Genomic DNA, 23,431 nt, shown 5'->3' on the forward strand with positions numbered 1-23,431 from the left:
TCTACAATGTGCTGCCTCCGCTCCTCTGTTTCTCTGTTTCTCTACAATGTGCTGCCTCCGCTCCTCTGTTTCTCTGTTTCTCTACAATGTGCTGTCTCCGCTCCTCTGTTTCTCTGTTTCTCTACAATGTGCTGCCTCCGCTCCTCTGTTTCTCTGTTTCTCTACAATGTGCTGCCTCCGCTCCTCTGTTTCTCTACAATGTGCTGCCTCTGCTTCTCTGTTTCTCTCTTTCTTTCTATCTCCCTCTTTCTCTCGCTCTCTCTCTTCTGTCTCTCAAGTCACCCCACAAAACCCTTTAGATGGGGGGGAGCAGGAGTTGAGGGCTCACACTGTTCCAGAAAGACTAAGAAAAGAGTATCTTTAAAATGACGACGGACTGATTGAGAAGAGGGGGAAGAACAAAAAGAGGGGGGACAGGCAGATTCTCATTCCCAGATGCTTTGAATGGAATCACTACTATTTATCTGAGTGACTGCTGGAGCCAGGAAGTTAGTCACATTTAGTAGCTTTTCAGTCGTCTCTTTACAGTAGGATTTATCATCGACTGATGGCCGCTCAAAGATGTTTCAGAGACGCCCAATGACCACTGTTCATTGTTGTTGCTTATCCGTCATGTAATCTTTACCGGGTGTAAAAGGCAGAGTTTCTGCAAATAGGTAATGTCTCCTATAAAATGCAACCGTAAACATCTCACACACTGCTACATTCACTTTCATCATTACATGTCATACATCAAAGCTGAGATGGCAAAGAACATCTCCTTTTCCTTCTCTCTCGCTCTCTCTCTCTCTCTCTCTCTCTGTCTATTTCCCTCCCTTTCTATTTTCGTGGCTCTTGGTACCATTTTCATTCCCTCTCTCTTCCCTGGTTTATCTGTATGGGCCCAGGGCGAGGCGAATGGAGCTTGTAAATTGGCCGTGGGTTGAAAGCAACGGCATGAAACAGATGGGTATAAATCAGCTGTTGCAGTGACACCAGCCCAAATGAACAGAGACTCTGCCGGCATCACACGCACGCGCTCACACACACACAGACACACCTCAGCCTCATGAGCCTGGTCGTGGCAAGACCAAAATGGTGGCTGAACAATTCCTTATGGGTTGTGGCCCCGGGTAATTAGACAAGCTTTCGGTGGTTGGTAGGGAGTCATGGTATGACCGCTGGCTGAGTCCCTCACCTCGTTGTTCTATAGTCAACTGCTGTAAACGTGGTCAACGTGAAGTGTTTGTTCTGGCTGGTGGGTAAATGTACCACACAAACATGAGACAAGGTGGGAGGATAGTTTATCCTCATGTCTTTGACAGCAGCACACCTACTCAGCCATGTTCTAGAAAGCTGACACCAGTCCAAAGCAGGAAGTGGAAATGAAGCTCAACAGCACTTTCGGCTCCGCCTGATGGTGTAGTAACCCTAGTTGGTCCAACTCATGTCCCAGGAAACTATGGTGATTAATATTGTATTGAATTAAGAAGAATTGAACACGAGAGAGAGAGAAGGTTGGTTGACAGTTTGTCATCATGTCTTTGACAGCTTACCCACTGTAACGTTGACAACAACTAGTGACATGTTGAGAAACATCAAACTCCAATGATCTACCGTTTTCACCAATGTACTCTTACAGGAATGCAAGCTGGCGGTATGAGAGTTTAGACAGTTACATTGTCTGTAAAAGGGTTGTGGATCGATGGGGCTGTGTTGCTTGTTGTCGGACGAGGGGTTCCCTAGTGGCCTTGACATCTGCCGCTGAATGTATACTGTACACTAGGGTGGTGTGTGTTTTGAAAGGGTTACTTACTGTAACTTGTGAATCAATCCGAAACTCAGAATACACTTCACACACATCACACCTCATCTTCAGTGAGAGTTTTGTCTCAAATGACACCATATCCCCTATATAGTTTGCTCGTTTTGATCAGGGCCCATAGGGCTCTGGTCAAAGGCAGTACACAATACAGCCAAAGGGTTATCATTTGGGACACCCTACTGTGTGCTTGGAGTCAGCTAGCTGCCTCACAGGGATGGAATGTATCAATTCTCTCAATGAAGGTGTGCGAAAGCTTCAATCTGAACAGGTCTCTCTCTCTCTCTCTCTCTCTCTCTCTCTCTCTCTCTCTCTCTCTCTCTCTCTCTCTCGCTCTCTCTGTGTGTGTGTTATTTTAAATCAAAAGACAGGATTCATTATTATCCTAGTTGTTAGTGAGCTGTGAGTGACATTATAATGACTATTAGATGCATACATCAGCAGACCTATATGCTAAGGCAGACAAGTATGATGATGACACAGCTACAATAACAGATGAATCACTATTTTGTACTGGTAGGGGAAAACGACTCTATAGCAGTGTTGTCAGTAATGGCTTTAACTATAGTTAGTTGATAGGCTGAGGCAAAGGCAGAGAAATATGATGATAATGATTGTCAAGAAGAGCAAAGCAAGATTCGTATAATTAGATTGTACTGGAAATTAAGAGGGGGATTTTGTCCCCGTAGGAAAACAACTTTACAGCTTTGTTGTCAATGATGGTAAGTCAGTGTTCCTTATCCACCAATGGAAGACATGCTGTGGGAAGGGAGGATGTTTGAGAATTATGTACAGTGCATTCGGGAAAGTATTCAGACCCCTGAACTTTTTCCACGTTTTGTTACTTTACAGCCTTATTCTAAAATTGATCGAATATACACGACCGTTCAAAAATGTTGGGTCACTTAGAAATGTCCTTGTTTTTGAAAGAAAAGCACATTTTTTTTGTCCATTAAAATAACATCAAATTTATCAGAAATACAGTGTAGACATTGTTAATGTTGTAAGTGACTATTGTAGCTGGAAACGGCTGAATTTTTAACACTTTTGCAATTATGTTAGCACAGCCTAAAACTGTTGTTCTGATTAAAGAAGCAATACAACTGGCCTTCTTTAGACTAGTTGAGTATCTGGAGCATCAGCATTTGTGGGTTCGATTACAGGCTCAAAATGGCCAGAAACAAATAACTTTCTTCTGAAACTCGTCAGTCTATTCTTGTTCTGAGAAATGAAGGCTATTTCATTCTTCACTCTTGATGTTGAGACGGGTGTTTTGCGGGTACTATTACTGAAGCTGCCAGTTGAGGACTTGTGAGGCGTCTGTTTCACAAACTAGACACTCTAATGTACTTGTCCTCTTGTTCTGTCCAAAGCACTTACCTCTGACCTCTGTACCCTCTACAGCTGTACCCTGAGTGTGACCCTGGAACAGGCAATCCTATTGGCTCGTAGCCACGGCCTTCCCCCACGATGCATCATGCAGGCTACTGACGTCATGAGGAAACAGGTATGGAGCTAACGGCACCGCACACACACACACACACACACACACACACACACACACACACACACACACACACACACACACACACACACACACACACACAGTCTTCTACAACTAACCTTGTGGGGGTGCAAAATTCAGTCCAATTCAAAATCCTATTTTCCCTAACCCCTAAACCTAACTCTAACCCTTCCCCTAACCTTAACCCCTAAATCTAACCCTAAACCTAGCTCATAACCGTAAAACTGCTCTCCTAAACCTAATACTAATCTTAACCCTTAACCCTGTGGAAATCGCATTTGTTTTGGTGTGGACAAACAAGATCTCCCCATTTGGTCAAATGTTTGTTTGTTTACTATTCTTGTGAGGACTTCTAGTCCCCACAAGTATAGTTAAACATGTCCACACTCACTCACTCACTCACTCACTCACTCACTCACTCACTCACTCACTCACTCACTCACTCACTCACTCAATCACCTCACCTCACCTCACTCACTCACCTACTTTTACACCTCAATAACCTGGTTGTTATTGCAAAAAGGAAATGTGTTGTTTTCAATGAGATACAGTACCTGACTGAAGAAAGTTTAGATGAATATATCACTCCTCTAGTACCCACTCCCCTAGTACCCACTCCTCTAGTACCCACTCCCCTAGTACCCACTCCTCTAGTACCCACTCCCCTAGTACCCACTCCTCTAGTACCCACTCCCCTAGTACCCACTCCTCTAGTACCCACTCCCCTAGTACCCACTCCTCTAGTACCCACTCCTCTAGTACCCACTCCTCTAGTACCCACTCCCCTAGTACCCACTCCCCTAGTACCCACTCCTCTAGTACCCACTCCTCTAGTACCCACTCCTCTAGTACCCACTCCTCTAGTACCCACTCCTCTAGTACCCACTCCTCTAGTACCCACTCCCCTAGTACCCACTCCTCTAGTACCCACTCCTCTAGTACCCACTCCCCTAGTACCCACTCCTCTAGTACCCACTCCTCTAGTACCCACTCCTCTAGTACCCACTCCTCTAGTACCCACTCCCCTAGTACCCACTCCTCTAGTACCCACTCCTCTAGTACCCACTCCTCTAGTACCCACTCCTCTAGTACCCACTCCCCTAGTACCCACTCCTCTAGTACCCACTCCCCTAGTACCCACTCCCCTAGTACCCACTCCTCTCCTCTAGTACCCACTCCTCTAGTACCCACTCCTCTAGTACCCACTCCTACCCTAGTACCCACTACCCCCTAGTACCCACTCCTCTAGTACCCACTCCTCTAGTACCCACTCCTCTAGTACCCACTCCTCTAGTACCCACTCCTCTAGTACCCACTCCTCTAGTACCCTAGTACCCCTCTAGTACCCACTCCTCTAGTACCCACTCCTCTAGTACCCACTACCCCTCTAGTACCCCTCCTCTAGTACCCACTCCTCTAGTACCCACTCCCCTAGTACCCACTCCTCTAGTACCCACTCCTCTAGTACCCACTCCTCTAGTACCCACTCCTCTAGTATCCACTCCTCTAGTACCCACTCCTCTAGTATCCACTCCTCTAGTACCCACTCCTCTAGTACCCACTCCCCTAGTACCCACTCCTCTAGTACCCACTCCTCTAGTATCCACTCCTCTAGTACCCACTCCTCTAGTACCCACTCCTCTAGTACCCACTCCCCTAGTACCCACTCCCCTAGTACCCACTCCTCTAGTACCCACTCCTCTAGTACCCACTCCTCTAGTACCCACTCCTCTAGTATCCACTCCTCTAGTACCCACTCCTCTAGTACCCACTCCTCTAGTACCCACTCCCCTAGTACCCACTCCTCTAGTACCCACTCCTCTAGTACCCACTCCTCTAGTACCCACTCCCCTCATCTCAAACCCCTCTGTTCCCCTTGACATTCTACACATCCCCTTTCCTAACGCTACTTCACAACAGCAGACTAATCTACTACTATATATTCATATATGAGCGTACACACACACACACACACACACACACACACACACACACACACACACACACACACACACACACACACACACACACACACACACACACACACACACACAGTCTCTTTCTAGGTTTTTTTTAAACACACCTCAGCCATACAGTGAACCATTCTTTCTTGGATAAAAGCACAGCCTCTTCTTGTACCATGCAACACACTGTAACGGTTGTTTTTATACCGTGTCCCTTCTTTCTCAGAGAATGACCACTAAAAGCACAGCCTCTTCTTGTACCATGCAACACACTGTAACGGTTGTTTTTATACCGTGTCCCTTCTTTCTCAGAGAATGACCACTAAAAGCACAGCCTCTTCTTGTACCATGCAACACACTGTAACGGTTGTTTTTATACCGTGTCCCTTCTTTCTCAGAGAATGACCACTAAAAGCACAGCCTCTTCTTGTACCATGCAACACACTGTAACGGTTGTTTTTATACAGTGTCCCTTCTTTCTCAGAGAATGACCACTAAAAGCACAGTCTAAGCTTGTAACCTTTCAAACCTAAAGAACGGGCTGCTATTGTTCTCAATGACACACAGGACCTGGCTGTATAAAGGTAAGGTGAATGCATGTTCACCACTCCCCTCCTCTCAAACCGCGCTGTTGTTCCCCTTGACATTCTCCAGGCCTTGTTACATAACGCTACTTCACAACAGCAGATAGATGTATTATTCCAACCTTGCTGAGGAATGGATGCCTGTGTGTTTTGAAGAAAGGTTTGCTTCCGGCAATGAGAATATGTGGTTAATAATTCAACAGTTTTGATCTCCTCCAAAGGAGACATCGTAACTCGTGTGGTGGATATTTACATTTTTGGGAGAAAAAGCAGAATAATTCTCTTTAGTTCTGCTGTAGTGGCTAGGTCTATGTTCCAAATGGAGCAAGTTTCCCCTGTATAGTGCACTCCTTTTGACCAGGGCCCATAGTGCTCTGGTCAACGGTAGTGCACTAAATAAGGAATAGGGTCCCATTTTGGAGTTAATATCCAAAAGATACGCTCATGTAGTCGCTAATTCTATTTGTCTTTGAAGAGTCATCGCCAACTGAGATTATGCCAATAATTTTATTTTAATCGCCAGGCAAAGCTTGTTATGCTATCTCTATTTTATTTCCAAATGGCCTGAATAGTTTAGCATTGGTTACCTTTACAGAAATAATGTTTGCCTGTGTCCCAAATGGCACCCTGTTCCCTATATAGTAGGGCCATAAGGCTCTGGACAAAAGAAGTGCACTGTATAGGGAATAGGGTGCCATTTGGGACTCACCCTCTGTGGTGTTGGTTCCCTTCCTGGACTTTAACAAAAGCGAGAGCTCGGTCTCTGTAAACCAGCAAGTTTACCGCTGCGTTTGAGCTAGTTGTCATTTTTACCTCTGTAAGGCTATTTCTAAAAGCTACTCCTCCCTTCGCTCTCCTTTCTCCCCCTCTATCCATTTCTCTCTCTATCTGATTATATTGTTGCCAGAATTGACTCCCCTCTGCTTGCCAGCATACAGGATAGGGGTGTGTGTGTGCAGGCATGAGTGTGTGCGTGTATGTCTGCTCGTGCATGGCTACTTAGTTAAGTCCAACCGTCTACCCGAGGGCTCAGGGAAACGGTGAAACTATTACTATCCCTCCATACTCTCTCGCTTTCCCTTCACACACTCCTTATTTATTTTCCCAGGTAAAGTCGTAGTGTCATTCAGAGCCTGTTCTGTCTTGGCCTGTATCTCCTCACCTCATTAGTAAGACTGTGAGTGGCCAGCCAGCCAGCCAGCCAGTCAGCCACAGGGTAATGCATAGATCGCATCCCTAATGGCACCCTATACCCTATGAACTGCACTACTTTGGACCAGGGCCCACACACACACACACACACACACACACCCACAGGGCTCTGGTCAAAAGTAGTACCCTATATAGGGTATAGGGTGCCATTAGGGACGCACCCTGATAATGGAAACCTAGGGTAGAGAGAGGCTACTTTGGCTCGTCTTCGGTCTCACAGAGAAGAAGTGGGCAGTTGACCAACAGGAGCATTATACTATTAGCTGTTTGACCTTCAGCTGGAGTAGATGGTTGATACTTATTCAAAAAGACTAGGCGTTCATCCAAAATGACACCCTATTCCCTACATAGTTTACTACTTAGTGCACCTATGAGCCCTATGTGGTCAAAAGTAGTGCACTATGTAGGGAATAGGGTGGCATTTGGGACACATACTCTGAGGGTTTCAATGCACACAGGGATTGAAGTAGGTAATGATGTTAATTTGAGTAGGCTGAAGTGTGTTAGAGTGCATCCCAAATGGCACCCTATGGGCCCTGGTCAAAAGTAGTGCACTATAATAAGGAATAGGGGATCATTTGGGACTCTACGTGTTTGAATGGATTCTTTACAGAGACACAGTGAAAGAGCCTTTTGTCATTAGTTCTGTTTTGCAAGGTAATGGCACAGTGCTAGGAGACCATATTTCATGCTGTGTATTGTATTTTCAAAATGGAGATTAATGCTGTATGGATATAAGGATTTATCTTGTTAGTTTGTTCTTTACAGTGCATTTTTATTTTGTCAACTTTTAAAATTTTAAAACGGTGTTGACTATGTCTCGAGGTCATTCACAGGTCATTAATTAAAGTGGTATTACATTTCTTCTCATTTAAAACCACCAAATATTCCCGGGACATTTCTAAATGTCTAACTCCATTTATGAATCAAATCAAATTAATTTCGAAATATTGTTTTACGTCAGCAGATGTCACAAAGTGCATATACGGTATGACCCCAGACAGTTCAGTCCAAACTAAGTGAGAAAGATGTTTTTTTATTTTTTATTCACCAGATAGGTGCAGTGAAATGTGTTGTTTTACAGGGTCAGCCATAGTAATATGGCGCTCCTGGAGCAAATTAGGATTAAGTGTCTTACATGGCTCAGGTATTTGAACCAGTGACCTTTTGGTTACTGACCCAACGCTCTAACAGCTAGGCTACCTGCTGCAGCCAGTTAGCTTTAACTGCTAGGCTACCTGCTGCAGCCACTTAGCTCTAACTGCTAGGCTACCTGCTGCAGCCAGTTAGCTCTAACTGCTAGGCTACCTGCTGCAGCCAGTTAGCTTTAACTGCTAGGCTACCTGCTGCAGCCAGTTAGCTCTAACTGCTAGGCTACCTGCTGCAGCCAGTTAGCTCTAACAGCTAGGTTATCTGCTGCAGCCAGTTAGCTCTAACCGCTAGGCTACCTGCTGCAGCCAGTTAGCTCTAACCGCTAGGCTATCTGCTGCAGCCAGTTAGCTCTAACCGCTAGGCTATCTGCTGCAGCCAGTTAGCTCTAACCGCTAGGCTATCTGCTGCAGCCAGTTAGCTCTAACAGCTAGATTATCTGCTGCAGCCAGTTAGCTCTAACCGCTAGGCTATCTGCTGCAGCCAGTTAGCTCTAACCGCTAAGCTACCTGCTGCAGCCAGTTAGCTCTAACCGCTAAGCTACCTGCTGCAGCCAGATATGCTCTAACCGCTAGGCTACCTGCTGCAGCCAGTTAGCTCTAACTGCTAGGCTACCTGCTGCAGCCAGTTAGCTCTAACCGCTAGGCTACCTGCTGCAGCCAGTTAGCTCTAACCACTAGGCTATCTGCTGCAGCTCTAACCCAGGCTATCTGCTGCAGCCAGTTAGCTCTAACCGCTAAGCTACCTGCTGCAGCCAGTTAGCTCTAACCGCTAAGCTACCTGCTGCAGCCAGATATGCTCTAACCGCTAGGCTACCTGCTGCAGCCAGTTAGCTCTAACTGCTAGGCTACCTGCTGCAGCCAGTTAGCTTTAACTGCTAGGCTACCTGCTGCAGCCAGTTAGCTCTAACAGCTAGGCTATCTGCTGCAGCCAGTTAGCTCTAACCGCTAGGCTATCTGCTGCAGCCAGTTAGCTCTAACCGCTAGATTATCTGCTGCAGCCAGTTAGCTCTAACAGCTAGATTATCTGCTGCAGCCAGTTAGCTCTAACCGCTAGGCTATCTGCTGCAGCCAGTTAGCTCTAACCGCTAAGCTACCTGCTGCAGCCAGTTAGCTCTAACCGCTAAGCTACCTGCTGCAGCCAGATATGCTCTAACCGCTAGGCTACCTGCTGCAGCCAGTTAGCTCTAACCGCTAGGCTACCTGCTGCAGCCAGTTAGCTCTAACCACTAAGCTACTTGCTGCAGCCAGTTAGTGTAATAGAACAGTTTGCAAAAACAGCCAGAGTCCTTTTTGCATCCCAAATGGAACCCTATTCCCTACATAGTGCACTACTATTGACCAGAGCTCTATGGTCCCTGGTCAAAGCAGTGCACTACATAGGAAATCAGGTGCCATTTGGGACAAAGCCCTGGAGTCCTTGGTTTTCTCCTTTTTAGACCAGACAGATACCACGTCATGAATATGATGAATAAGATGAATATGAATGCTGTATGTCATTCACTAAGATTCCTTCCCAAATGGTACCTTATTCCCTATTTAGTGCACTACTTTTGACTAGAGCTCTGATCAATAGTAGTGCACGATATAGGAAATAGGGTGCCATTTGGGAAACAACCAAAGTCTTCTGTATCATAGAATATGATTCCAACAGAAATCACCCATCATAATGTACCTTGAGTCCCTTGTCAACGCTCAATCTGGAAAGAATTTGAATTGCATATCTGTTTGAAACTTTCCCAGGTTAGGGTAAGGCAAGGTCAGACTGTTTAAGAAGTCTCTTTACTGACTGGCCCATGGGTGTAAATGAGTCTTCGGCTATTAATTTGAATCCTTTCACTATTCATCAAGGGCAATGGGTCATAGCGTTGAAGAGCAGTCTCTCTAAGACAAACCTCTTCTCTGAAGTATGCTTCGGTCTCTTCGGCCTAATAATGTTTACGTAACTCTTAAGTAACTGTTTTGAAATCTATTCTCAAGTGTGAAGCTAATGGAGACTCCAGACAGAGGCTAGGGACCACTGGAAAGTATTTCACAAATGAACCCATGCTTACCTAACCAGCCTCTCCAATCTCTCCAATCTCAGTCTCTCATTTGCTCATCCAACCCCTCTTCTCTCCAACTAAACTCTTTCTCTATGTGAATGTGTCCTCAATCAACCTAATAAAGTTGAATAAAGACGAAACCCTATTGAGGTTCCAACATCCCACTGGTCACCCAGAGTCCCACCGTCACGTAACCAGTCTCAACATCATTCTCCCATTGGTTTATTCAACCCGTCTCCAATACAACTCTTCCACAAGTCGTTGCAGTGTGAGATTGTGTCCTCAACCAATGTATCAACTGCTGTGTCCTCTAACACTTAAAGTCGTTGCAGATGGAAGAGTGCCAGTTTCAGTGCTCCGTTCCTGACAGTGGGGAATCTCTACCTGGAGGGTTCAATGTAGATGGATCACTGTGATAGACATCGCTGTAATTACTGATGCTATACACACACACACACACACACACACACACACACACACACACACACACACACACACACACACACACACACACACACACACACACACACACACACACACACACACACACACACACACACACACACACACACACACACAGGAGACTGTCCGACTGAATGACTAAAGTGTACTTATAGACAGGGGTTAGATGGGCTATGGACTCACAGAGAGACTTGTCAGACATTGGTGATGCTGCTGGAGTAAGAGAGACTGACGTTTCGGTGACATTCTGTGTGTTTGCGCGTGTGTTTGCCTATGCAACTGTGCATGCGATCGCACTCGTGTCTGTGTGCGTGCGTCTGTGTGAACGCAGGTGTTCTGGTGTCTGACAGGGTTTAACTCAAAGAGTGGCTGAGTTGCTTTATTTCCCCCCTGTAGTCTAGTATCTGCAGACTCAGGACAGAACACTACAGTAACAACATTAGTGCTGATCATACACCCCTCCGTGTGCTGATACAACTATCTCTCTCTCTCTCGCTCTCTTTCTTTCAATCGCACCTGCTCACCCCCAGCTACCTCATCTAACCCCCATCTATCCCTCTATTTCATCTCCTCACACCCAAGGCTACAAACCGCTGCTCGTTGGTTTTAACAATAAAGAAGCGTTTTAATTGACTTCCGCTGTCCTCCAGGTTCGCTGAATCTCCACCCACCAGGTGCACTTTCTTCTCCCATCCCCTCACACATCTTTCTCTCAACCCAGTCTGTGATCCTATCTCTCTCTCCTCCATCCTTCCATGTCCCTTTCCATCACTCTGCTCCCTCTACCTCTCCCTCCCCTCCTATAGACCTGAATGGACAGTACACAGCGGTATCTCGCACAGTGTCGGACCGAGCTGTACTGTATGACACCCCCTTAACCACCCAGCTTATTTATAGATGCTGTTAATGTAGAGGAAATGTCCAGGATTTACACCCAGGTGGCCTGTACGGTGACTAGTCACCCCAGGCCCTGATAGATAGATACAGTATATAGATAAAGGCCCATCTCTGCGTTTCACATGGCACCCTATTCCCTATGTAGTGTGCTATGGGCCTTGGTCAACAGTACTGCGCTATATATTGAATAGGGCGCCATTTGGAATGCAGACTATTTCTGACCTCTCTTGCTTTCTCTCTCTGGAGCAAAACTGCACATTAAAAAACCAGCGGCAGCCATGATTAAATCTGATTGATTCTCATCTCTGAGTCATGCCCGCATCCCTCGTCCCTCAGGCATTGGAGACATGTCGTCTTTGTCCTAAATGGCACTCTATTCCCAAACGTCTCTGGTCAAAGGTAGTGCACTATGTAGGGAATAGGGCGCCATTTGGGAGGCAGATATAAATGATGTGGCCTAGCCCCTCGGGCTCGTCTGGATGTACGCCCCGCAAACAAGTCGATCCAACAAGGACATGAGGTTCTAAAATACAGAATGGGGATGTTGGATCTCTTTGATCATAACTTTTAGCTGTTCTCCTGGGTCGGATGAGAGATGTTCGTTTCCACACCTGGTGCCCCAAGGCTGTCACTAAAGTTAAGTTGGAATTCAATGATTTGCTCAATTTCGATTCTCTACCCTTCAAATAACCCCCTCGTGGATTTAAAAGGAATTGACAGGTGTGAGAACTAAATAAGGAGGGCATATCCTGCAGCCATGCTTCCACCAATCCAATGCTGTTAAATGCATTCGGGGGAGTGAGTGAAGAAGGGAGAAGGGTTGAGAATTCAGAACGCAGCAATTGGTTTCTGCAACGATTTGAATTATGTTCCGAGTGTCTTCATGCATTGTGGATCAAGGTCTTGTGGAGCAGAATGGTTCAGTGATGCTGAAAAAAGTGTGATCTGAGAAAACAGCAGGAGATCATATAATATTTATAACAGGATATCATTTCTTTACTGGTCATCTCTGCTTTGAGGCCTGCTTGGTACATAAACTCAGCAAAGAAAGAAATGTCCCTTTTTCAGGACCCTGTCTTTCAAAGATAATTTGTAAAAATCCAAATAACTTCACAGATCTTAATTGTAAAGGGTTTTAACACTGTTTTCCATGCTTGTGCAATGAAACAAACAATTAATGAACCTGTTGAACGGCTGTTAAGACACTAACAGCTTACAGACGGTTGGCAATTAAGGTCACAGTTATGGAACTTAGGACACTGAAGAGGCCTTTCTAATGACTCTGAAAAACACCAAAAGAAAGATTTACAGGGTCCCTGCTCATCTGGGTGAACGTGCCTTAGGCATGCTGCAAGGAGGCATGAGGACTGCAGATGTGGCCAGGGCAATAAATTGCAATGTCTGTACTGTGAGATGCCCAAGACAGCGCTACAGGGAGACAGGACAGACAGTTGATCGTCCTCGCAGTGGCAGACCACGTGTAACAACACCTGCACAGAATCAGTACATCTGAACATCACATCTGCGTGACAGGTACAGGATGGCAACAACAACTGCCAGAGTTAAACCCGGAACGCACAATCCTTCCATCAGTGCTCAGACTGTCCGCAATAGGCTGAGAGAGGCTGGACTGAGGGCTTGTAGACCTGTTGTAAGGCAGGTCCTCACCAGACATCACCAGCAACAGCTTCGCCTATGGGCACAAACCCACAGTTGCTGGACCAGACAGGACTGGCAAAAAGCTCTGACGAGTCGTGGTTTTGTCTCATCGGGGGTGATGGTGATATCTGTGTCTACCTAATGGCTTGCTGGAATTGATGATTCTGTTATGTCTTTCAGGGGGCGAGAGTTCAGAATTCAGCCAAGAACCTGGGAGTGAGAGACCGCACTCCGTCCTCTGTACCTAGGTAAGCTGAAACCCCCTTACCCTATCCACACCTACACAACACCATAGAGTAGTAATCTGCACCAAGGTAAGCTTATAGAGCTTCACCTCATCCACATGCTACTAGACACAACACCACAGAATAGCTTGATGATACAGTGCCTTCAGGAAGTGTTCATAACCCTTGACTTATTCCACATTTTGTTGTTACAGCCTGAATTCAAAATTCACTGTCTTTTTGGTAAGCAACTCAAGTGTAGATTTGGCCTTGTGTTTTAGGTTGTTGTCCTGCTGAAAGGTATATTCATCTCCCAGTGTTGGGAGGAAACCAGGTTTTCCTCTTGGATTTTGCCTGTGCTTAGCTCTATTCTGTTTTTTTTTGTCCTGAAAAACTCACCAATCCTTAACGATTACAAGCATACCCATAACATGATGCAGCCACCACTATGCTTGAAAATATGGAGAGTGGTACTCGGTAATGTGTTGTATTGGATTTGCCCCAAACATAACACTTTGTATTTAGGACATTTTTTGCAGTATTACTTGAGTGCCTTGTAAACAAGATGCATGTTTTGGAATAGTTTTAGTATATACAGGCTTCCTTCTTTTCCCTCTGTCATTTAGGTTAGTATTGTGGAGTAACTACAATGTTGTTGATCCATCCTCAGTTTTCTCCTATCAAAGCTATTAAACTCTGTAACTGTTTTAAAGTAACCATTGGCCTCATGGTGAAATCCCTGAGTGGTTTCCTTCCTCTCCGGCAATTGAGTTAGGAAGGACGCCTGTATCTTTGTAGTGACTGGGCGTATTAACTGTAATTTATAACTGCACCATGCTCAAAAGGATTATTATTATTTTTGTATATTTTTTTACTCATCTACCAATAGGTGCCCTTCTTTGCGAGGAATTGGAAAGCCTCCCTGGTCTTTGTGGTTGAATCTGTGTTTGAAATTCACTGCTCGACTGAGGGACCTTACAGATAATTGTATGTGTGAGGTACAGAGATGAGGTTCAAAAATCATGTTAAACATTATTATTGCACACAGAGCGAGTCCATGCAACATATTATCGACTTGTTAAGCACATTTTTACCATTTATTTAGGCTTGCCATACAAAGGGGTTGAATACTTATTGACTCAACACATTTCAGCTTTTCATTTCTAATTAATTTATTAAAACATCTTTACAAATAATTCCACTTTGTGTGTAGGCCGGTGACCAAAAAAAAATCAACATTTAATCCATTTTAAACTCCGGGTGTAACAAAACAAAATGTGGAAAAAGTCAAGGGGTGTGAATAATGTGTGAGTACTGTGCTACTGTATAGTGCTACCGTTCAAGTGCTAGAATGCTTTTATGCATATTTGTGTGTTGATATGTGTATGCGTTGTATTGTTTCTATGAGAACAGAAAACGGCAGCCTCTCCCACCCAGCCCCCTGCAGAGTCGATGATAGATAAGAATAGGGGATAGGGGCTGTCACAGCCAATTGGCTTTGACATATCCTTTTGTGACATGCAGCCCTTTTGAACCTTTTAGTGGGATTGACAAAAGCAATTAAGTGGGGCTGTGATTAGTGTTGAGCTGTGCTGGCCGCGGGGGAAATTTCTGCGCTCTCACTGGGTTTGTCATAATAGGTGCGGCGTTAGTGACTGCTCCTTAGACGCTCTGAGGATGCTTGCCAAACAGCACCCTATTCCCTACAAACACATAGGGCTCTGGTTAAAAGTAGTTCACTAAAAAGGGAATAGGGCGCCATTTGGGACGCAGCCTGTGCGACTTTGAGACAGGTCTGTGAGAGGGTTGATTACTGATGGAGAATTGCGGTGAGGCTAGGGCAGCTTGTTGTGTTGTTTTAGCATTCTACGCTTTGAGAACTTACAGTAGGAAACAGGAATTTGTGTTAATGTGCATTTTGAAGGCAGGCACTCACATTGCCTCATGGCTGAATGGGTGCAGAACTAAGAACGCTGTGTGTGTGGGTCTGGGGGGGGGGCGGGTGTGTGTATGTGCGTGCGTCTGTCTATGCCATGCTATGTGTACACCTTTATCTCTAACTGTAGCAAACAGTGAGCCCCTTTCCTAATTGTGTGTACGTGTGTTTTCCCCACCAGACTGTATAAGCTGTGCCAGCCTCCACCCCCAGAGGGTGATTCCTAATTCCCTAGTTCCTGTATGGAGCTGTCCAGTCCAGCGAAGCTCTGCTCATCCTTTTTCCTGATCCATTCCTTAGAAGACTTCTCTCTTTCTACCACTGAAGAATCAACCTAGGGATGTGTCCCAAATGGCACCCTATTCTCTATTTAGTGCACCACTTTGGACCAGGACCCAAAATGCTCACACTCGTGAGTTCAGTGGGTTCCAATAGGGCTCTGGTGCAAAGTAGTGCACTATATAGGGTGTGAGGGTGCCATATGGGACATAGACCTGGAAACAGAACATTTTCTCTCATCGACAGCCAGCTTGCCTTTTCAAAATGCCCACATTCAGTCACTCAACAGTGGGCTCAGTGGGTTCACAATTTGTAAATAGTGAATTTTTAATACTCTATTTCTCTCTCCGCTATTGTGCTGTACTTTATAGCTGATTTTAAAATGGATTTATATATTTGTCTTGTGTCCAGCTACATTGCATCTCATTTAACATTAATAGTGTTTTATAATGGAACAACAACAGAGCCTGAGATTGGTGCCTTGAGGCTGACGTCCAACCAGCCAACTGAAATGGAATGCAGCCTATCCATCTATGTTCTTTCTTTCTGCAAATAACTATCATGGAATGAAAATGAGCTGTTTTGTTATCACAAAGTTCAGGAAATGACCATTCCATGACCTGACTGATGTTGTTTGATATTTGTTTGGATATGGTGTGAAAATGGAATGAGATTATATGAGTTGTGGGGCAAAATTGCTGTGCCCCATTTGCACAGTAATTTATTTTCCTTTCTCTCCAACTTCGCTCATTCCAGATAATGCATTCATGGCTATGTTGATAACCATGCAAATGTTGTTGTAACATTGATCATAGCGATACTGTAAAATGACGTGTAGATATGCAGGTATGACACCTTGAACACTACCATGTAGCCTTGTTGACACTCTAGTTGCATACCTTCTCTAGAGTCCCAGGCCGCATTCCAATCTAAATCAGCACCTTTGCCTCCTCCCTTCACTTGGAGTGAGCCCTCCAGTGACGTGTCTACGACGTTTCCCCGAGGGAGTGGAGTCGGGGAGGGAAGGGATCACAAGTGAAGTGGATTGAGACGCACCTAAAGATTAGTAAGGGACCACTGAAAGGTGCAGTGTAGCTCGTGTGTTTTCCATTCTGCAGTCTCTGTGCCTTAATGATGGTGTATTACAGATATGAACATGATCATCTATACACACATGAAGTGACACCCTGATATGAAGAGGTTCCTACATGAACCATCAGTATTAAAACAGCACTCCAAGCTTATGTAAGTAGAGCTATGAAATATATATATAAATATACTTAAATATTGTATATTGCCAGTACTCAGGAGCTAAGTATTATTCTGTATTTAGGTATTACTTACAGTATCATTGCTATATTGGTAACAACATTATAGAGTTGGTTAGTTACTGGACTATACAAACATGGAATATCAAACTGCATAGATGAGCTTGGATACACTCCAAATGGCACTCTATTCCCTATTTAGAGACCTATGGAGCCTGATCTAAAGTAGTGCACTGTATAGGAAATAGGGTGCCATTTGGGACTCGGCCTTCTGTTTGACAGCTGTCCCCATATATCTCTCAATGTCTTACTGTAAACACATAGTGTTTGAAATAAGTACCTTTTCTAATATTGCATAATGAAGGTGCCTGTTTGCCATATAGCAGCTTATAATGTGTTGAGGAGAAAACACATTAAAAGAAAGAGAAATGTAAAGATGCAACTGTAAAAAAAAAAAGATAAAACACCAATAGCCATGTTTGTTTGTTTGACTGAAAATTACTGTAATTTATTTTCATATTATGAGACTGACCCTCCATAGTTGCCATATACACAATGTACTTTCTCTCGTTTGAAACCAATTTCCTCTGTATTACTTTTAAATATACAATGTTACGCTGTAGTCATTAATTTCAATTAAACCGATTTGAAGGAGACATCCTGAAGGATTGTATTTTACACTTTGTTTCTACTTGCAGATTGCTGTGAAAATCAAATCAAATTTGACATGTCACGTACACGGTTTACAGCGTGTATGAACGGTGGCGTGAAATGCGCGCGCGCTAGGCTCGCTCCCTCAACGTTGCGGTATAATAGTCAATCATTTAAAAAAGAAAAAGTCTAATCGAACATAAGTAATTAGACGAAGATAGGATGCAGCCTACATTATAAGATCGTCTTAAGACTCGTAAAGAGGTATTGCAATACGGCACTGTCTTAACTGTTCTGTCTTTGCTGGTGGTTTCGCTTAGCAAGTGCTCTCTCTAGATCCCTGTCTGTCTACCCTCCTGGAAAAACCACATGCTGTTTTTGGAGCACTTCACATGTGAGGATATTTCACATGACGTTTCACGTGGACTTTTCTCAACCTTTCACATGTGGATTTAAATGTTCACATGAAATCTCACAGGTGATGCCCTGCAAACAAAAAGGTGGCGTTGTGATACGCACAATGCTTTTAACAGTGTTTTCAACTTACACATTTAACAACACTTTGACATACCTGACTACATTGTGTATGTTTATTTATACAGGAATTATTATTCAACATGTCCTTATCTAAGATTTGAACTCACAACCTCTTGATTCACCACATTCCTTTCTGCTACGCCACCAGTAGTTGATTTCACCTGTATTCCTACACTTCAAAGTACATTTCAGCTTTATTCAAATGTATACACATTTAAGGAAAACGATTTATATTTATGATAGTTTATGATAGTTATACAGTACATTAGTACAGTAATAGGATACTTACCGTATTAGTGTTTTGCTATATATTTACTTTCAATCTCAATGCATTTGGGTACTTTTTGATACGCCCTGCAAAGGAACTTGGCATGCCTCATTTGCAATTACATTTAAACCTATAGGATACTTTAGATGCGGTTATGGCACAAACTGTTTTTTTTAAATCACGGTCATTTTATGGTAAGTTACCGGCTACTGAGTTGCGGTGAGAACAGTGGAAACATATGTTAATGTCTTTCTATAGCTGCACTGTATTTTCTCAGTAAATACACAACAACTATATTCAGGAAGTACACATCGATTCTAATTCAATTATCTAAATAGCGGAAAGTTCAGAATTATAATTTGGTTTACTTTTTGAATTGACTGGAACTTAAATGGATTTGACCTCAGCATTGGTTGGCACACTTGGGACGCTACCACACCCGGGAGTTGAACTACCTCTTAGATGACAGCAACCTGAATTTCCTGCTTCGCCACCAGGTCTGTGGCCATGACAGAGATCGGCCACAGATTTATTGGCAAGAATACATTCCTGTACTTTACTAATCAAATCAATACTTGTGTGACTATCTGACAACACCAACTAAAAAGTAGCAGTGCTCAGGGACACAACATTAAGGCCTAGATTCAATCAGATCAAGCGTAAACACGTGAATGTCGACACCTGCATAGCTGGTGTTTTGGTGGTATGGCAGGTGTAACTGTGTTCGAGCTGTCAAATGGGTGAGCAGCTGCTCGTGTGGTCATTGTCACAAAGCCACAGCCATCCTACTCTCGTTAGAAGCTCATAACGAGAAAGTGTAGGCTATATAGAAACAATGACACTCAAATTGAAAATCATGAAAGGAAATAATAAGAATTTCTATCAGCCTTATCGTGGTGTAGATTACCTATCACATTCCAATGTTACAGATAGTAAACAAGGCTGCATGGGATTCCTCTTAATGCAGCTCCGTACAGCCAATGGCTATTTCCACTTCAGATATAATGACGGGAGATGGTTGTGGATTTGACAGCGCTAACGCAGTTTCACCTCCAAAATGATACTAATTTCCCTCTAGTAATTACCAGTTGGAGGGCCGCTCAAGTGGATTTTTCCCACTTCCCACTTGGTTACGAATGTAGCATTAGGTACAATTATTACTGCACTTTGAAACATCGGTGCAGCCAATGTGCTGGTGGGGGCTCATTAGCATATTTGGGGGCATGGTCTAAAATATATTTGTGCCAACCTTCACTGGCAATGTTGTAGCAGTTTAAGTGGTTTTATCATTATGTTGTTTGAAGTAGAGCACCTCTTTTGACATTGTCAGTACTGCAGTTTCTTTTAATAAGAACTTGTGACAATCAAGAGCCGCACTATTAAGAGGTTACTGTGCATTTTCCAGTAGCTCAATGGCAGCTGGTTCACAGGAAGTTCATGTTTAATTTTCAATCATTTACTCTCAACTATACTGAACAAAAATACATATGCAACATGTTCCATGAGATGAAATAAAATATCCCAGAAAATGTCTCTCTAATGTTGTGCACAAATTTGTTTACATCCCTGTTAGTGAGCATTTATCCTTTGCTAAAATAATCCTTCCACCTGGCAGGTGTGGCATATCAAGAAGCTGATTAAACAGCATGATCATTACACAGGTTCACCTTGTGCTGGGGACAATAAAAGGCCTCTCTAAAACGTGCAGTTTTGTCACACAACACAATGCCAAAGATGTCTCAAGTTTTGACGGAGAGTGCAATTGGCATGCTGACTGTAGGAATGTCCACCAGAGCTATTGCCAGAGAATTTGTCAGTACGTCCACCTGGTCTCACAACCATGCCAGCCCAGGACCTCCACATCCAGCTTCTTCACCTGCAGGATCATCTGAGACCACCAGCCAGTCTGGCTATTTTAACAAATGCGTGCTCGTCGTCCTCACCTGTATCTTGACCTGACTGCAGTTCGGTATCGTATGTCACCTTTGATGGCCACTGGCATGATGGAGAACTGTGCTGTTCACGTATGGGGTCGTGTGGGCGAGCGTTTTGCTGATGTCAATGTTGTGAACAGAGTGGCTGAATGATGGTTGTGGGGTTATGGTATGGGCAAGGATAAACTACGGACAACAAATAGAACCGTGTTTTAATGATGGGTATTTAGATGCACAGATATACCGTGGCGAGATCCTGAATCCCATTGTCGTGCCATTCATCTGTCGCCATCACCTCATGTTTCAGCATGATAATGCACGGCCCCATGTCGCAAGGATCTGTACACAACTCCTGGAAGCTGAAAATGTCCCAGTTCTTCCATGGCCTGTATACTCATCAGACATGTCACCGGTTGAGCATGTTTGGAATACTCTGGATCGATGTGTACCACATCGTGTTCCAGTTCACGCCAATATCCAGCAACTGTGCACAGCCACTAAGAGGTGTGGGACAACATTCCACATTCAACAGCCTGATCAACTCTATGCGAAGGAAATGTGTCAAATGAGGCAAATGGTGGTCACACCAGATACTGACTGGTTTTCTGATCCACGCCCCTACCGTTTAAAAAGAACTGCCTGACACCAACAGATGCAGATCTGTAATCCCAGTGATGTGAAGTCCATAGATTAGGGCCTATTGAATGAATTTATTTCAATTGACTGATTTCCTTATATGAACTGTAACTCAGTCAAATCTTTGAAATTATTGCACGTTGCGTTTATATTTTTGTTCAGTATACAGTAGTTACAAGTGGATTATTGTAAAATTCACAGTGAGTTACTGTAGCTAATCAATTACACTCAGTGACCTGATGGTCTGGGAGGAAAGTGAGTAGTACAATTACATGGTTACTAGCTATTAGTGATGGGTCGTTCGCGAACGAGTCGGCTCTAAGAGCTGGTTCTTGTAGGTGAATGTTGGGAGGCGGCTCGCTTATCAGACGATCCAATTCTATTTATAAAAATACAAAAAAAATGAAGATATCAATAATCAAACGATATAAATGAATAGAATTAACTAATTTAAAGAATGAAAAAAAAGTATAGGCCTAAATGCTCAAGCGCACACATTTGTTCTGACTGTCTGCTCAGATTAACAGCCTCACCTGTTGTTCATGTCAATCAGACATGCAGTGTCAACCAAAGAACCAAAGATGCATGAGGGAGGGCCGAGCCAACTCACTCGCAGTCACACAGTTAGCAGCAGAAGAGAGAGGAAGGACAGCTGTGAAGACAACAGCTGGAAAATGAGTCGGAAGCACAGTAGTATTTGGATGCATTTGAATCATGTAGACAATGTTAGAGCACAGTGTGGAATTTGCAAAAACAAAATCTCATGTAAAGCCGGTTCTACACACAACCGACACCGGCGTATGCGAACTGTGCACCCAACTGTGAAGTTATCTGTAGCAGAGCTTCGAGAAACTAGCGGGCCTGCTAGAGACAGTGGTGGAGCCATCCACTCAGTCAAGTAGGCCTACTCTGCGACCCACAGCAGCGCAGTCTTCTATGGACCAGTTTATGCTATGTCTGTAGCAAAACCAGGCCAAATTGATATTGCATTGGCTAAAATGATTGCCACCGATTTCCAGCAATTTTCGATCGTGGAGGACAGAGGTTTTAGAAATTATAGCAAAAGTCTAAATCAAATGTACACAATTCCAAGCAGGAAAACACTTTCAAAAATAATTTATTCCACAACTGTACAAGAGCACACAGGCTTCAGAGTGGGAAAGAGTTCAAAAAGCTACTGCAGTTTGCCTTACCACTGACTGCTGGACATCAAGGGCAACCACTTCTTACATGTCAGTTACATGTCACTTCATTGAAGATTTTTCAATGTCTAGCTGTCTTCTGGACTGCTTTGAGTTCAGCGACAGACACACCTCAGAGAACTTGGCAGAGGAACTGTTGAGAGTGGCCAGAGAATGGCAAGAATATGGAAAAGTGCTCTGTTGTGTTAGCGACAATGCAGCTAACATAAACAAAGCCATGAAAATGTTAAAATGGACCCATCATCCATGTCTTGCCCACACAATCAACCAGATTTGTAAGAGATGCTCTGAAGCTGATACAGTCCACTGTGGACAAAGTGAAAGCAGCTGTGGAATACTTCCACAAGAGCACAGTAGGTGCTGAAAAACTAAAGTCTACACAATGCCAGATGGGAATACCTGAGTTGAGGTCTAAACAAGACTGCACTACAGGGTGGAATTCAACATTTTATATGTTGAAGCAGTTTCTTGAGTCAAATTATTTTATGGTTATTTGGTGTCAGATATAGAAATGTCAGCTTTTAACAAGGCTGCAGAATGTTTTAAATGATTATGAACAGACCAACTTAACTGGGATGACATTCCCTATTATGGGAGACCAAATAAAATAGCTGGAAGCCACGCCTAGAATAAGCCACGCCTAAAATCTTCTGATAGGCTGCCGCTGTTAAAGTATGCTGCCATTCAGTAACCAATGTGCATGTTGCCAACAGAGGAGTCAGAGAAGGTTCAGTAGGTTACTGGCAAGATTGCTAATGGCAGCAAGTGTCCCATAGGTTACTGACATTTTGCATCTCTTTTACGCTCACAGAAGCTGGTGTTGTAGCTGCACCGTAGTAGGACATTTCAGATTGCTAGTGACCAAGAGTTTATGAGTTCACATCCCATTTAAGGCTGTGTGATCACAGTACAAATGTATACAAGATTTATTTACACTTATTGAAATTCTAATACAGCAGCAAACTGTAATTTTATAGAAAACATCTTTAAGTTGGGCCTCCCGAGTGGCGCAGCATTCTAAGGCACTGCATCGCAGACCGGGAGACCCATGAGGCGGCGCACAATTGGCCCAGCGTCGCCCGGGCTAGCGGAGAGTTTGTACGGCCGGGGATGTCCTTGTCCCATCGTGCTCTCCCGACTCCTTGTGGGCCGGGCACCTGCGGGCCGGGCACCTGCAAGCTGACTTCTGTCGCCAGTTG

At 44.1% G+C, this 23,431-nt stretch overlaps 1 protein-coding gene across 2 annotated transcripts in view; it reads left to right on the plus strand.

Annotated features, from left to right (window-relative positions):
• The window catches only part of prex2 (phosphatidylinositol-3,4,5-trisphosphate-dependent Rac exchange factor 2), a 245,216-nt gene extending 227,556 nt beyond the window's left edge, over positions 1-17,660 (plus strand). For both annotated transcript variants that reach the window (XM_052504945.1, XM_052504946.1), the window contains exons 39-41: positions 3,206-3,308; positions 13,478-13,545; positions 15,639-17,660. In XM_052504945.1, the coding sequence (XP_052360905.1) occupies positions 3,206-3,308; positions 13,478-13,545; positions 15,639-15,684 (217 nt within the window). In that variant the 3' untranslated portion in view covers positions 15,685-17,660. The remainder of the gene's footprint in view (positions 1-3,205; positions 3,309-13,477; positions 13,546-15,638) is intronic.
• Positions 17,661-23,431: the final 5,771 nt, after the last annotated feature.

Source organism: Oncorhynchus keta, chromosome 4 (genome assembly GCF_023373465.1).
Source record: "Oncorhynchus keta strain PuntledgeMale-10-30-2019 chromosome 4, Oket_V2, whole genome shotgun sequence".
In the NCBI taxonomy this organism is placed as follows: Eukaryota; Metazoa; Chordata; class Actinopteri; order Salmoniformes; family Salmonidae; genus Oncorhynchus; species Oncorhynchus keta.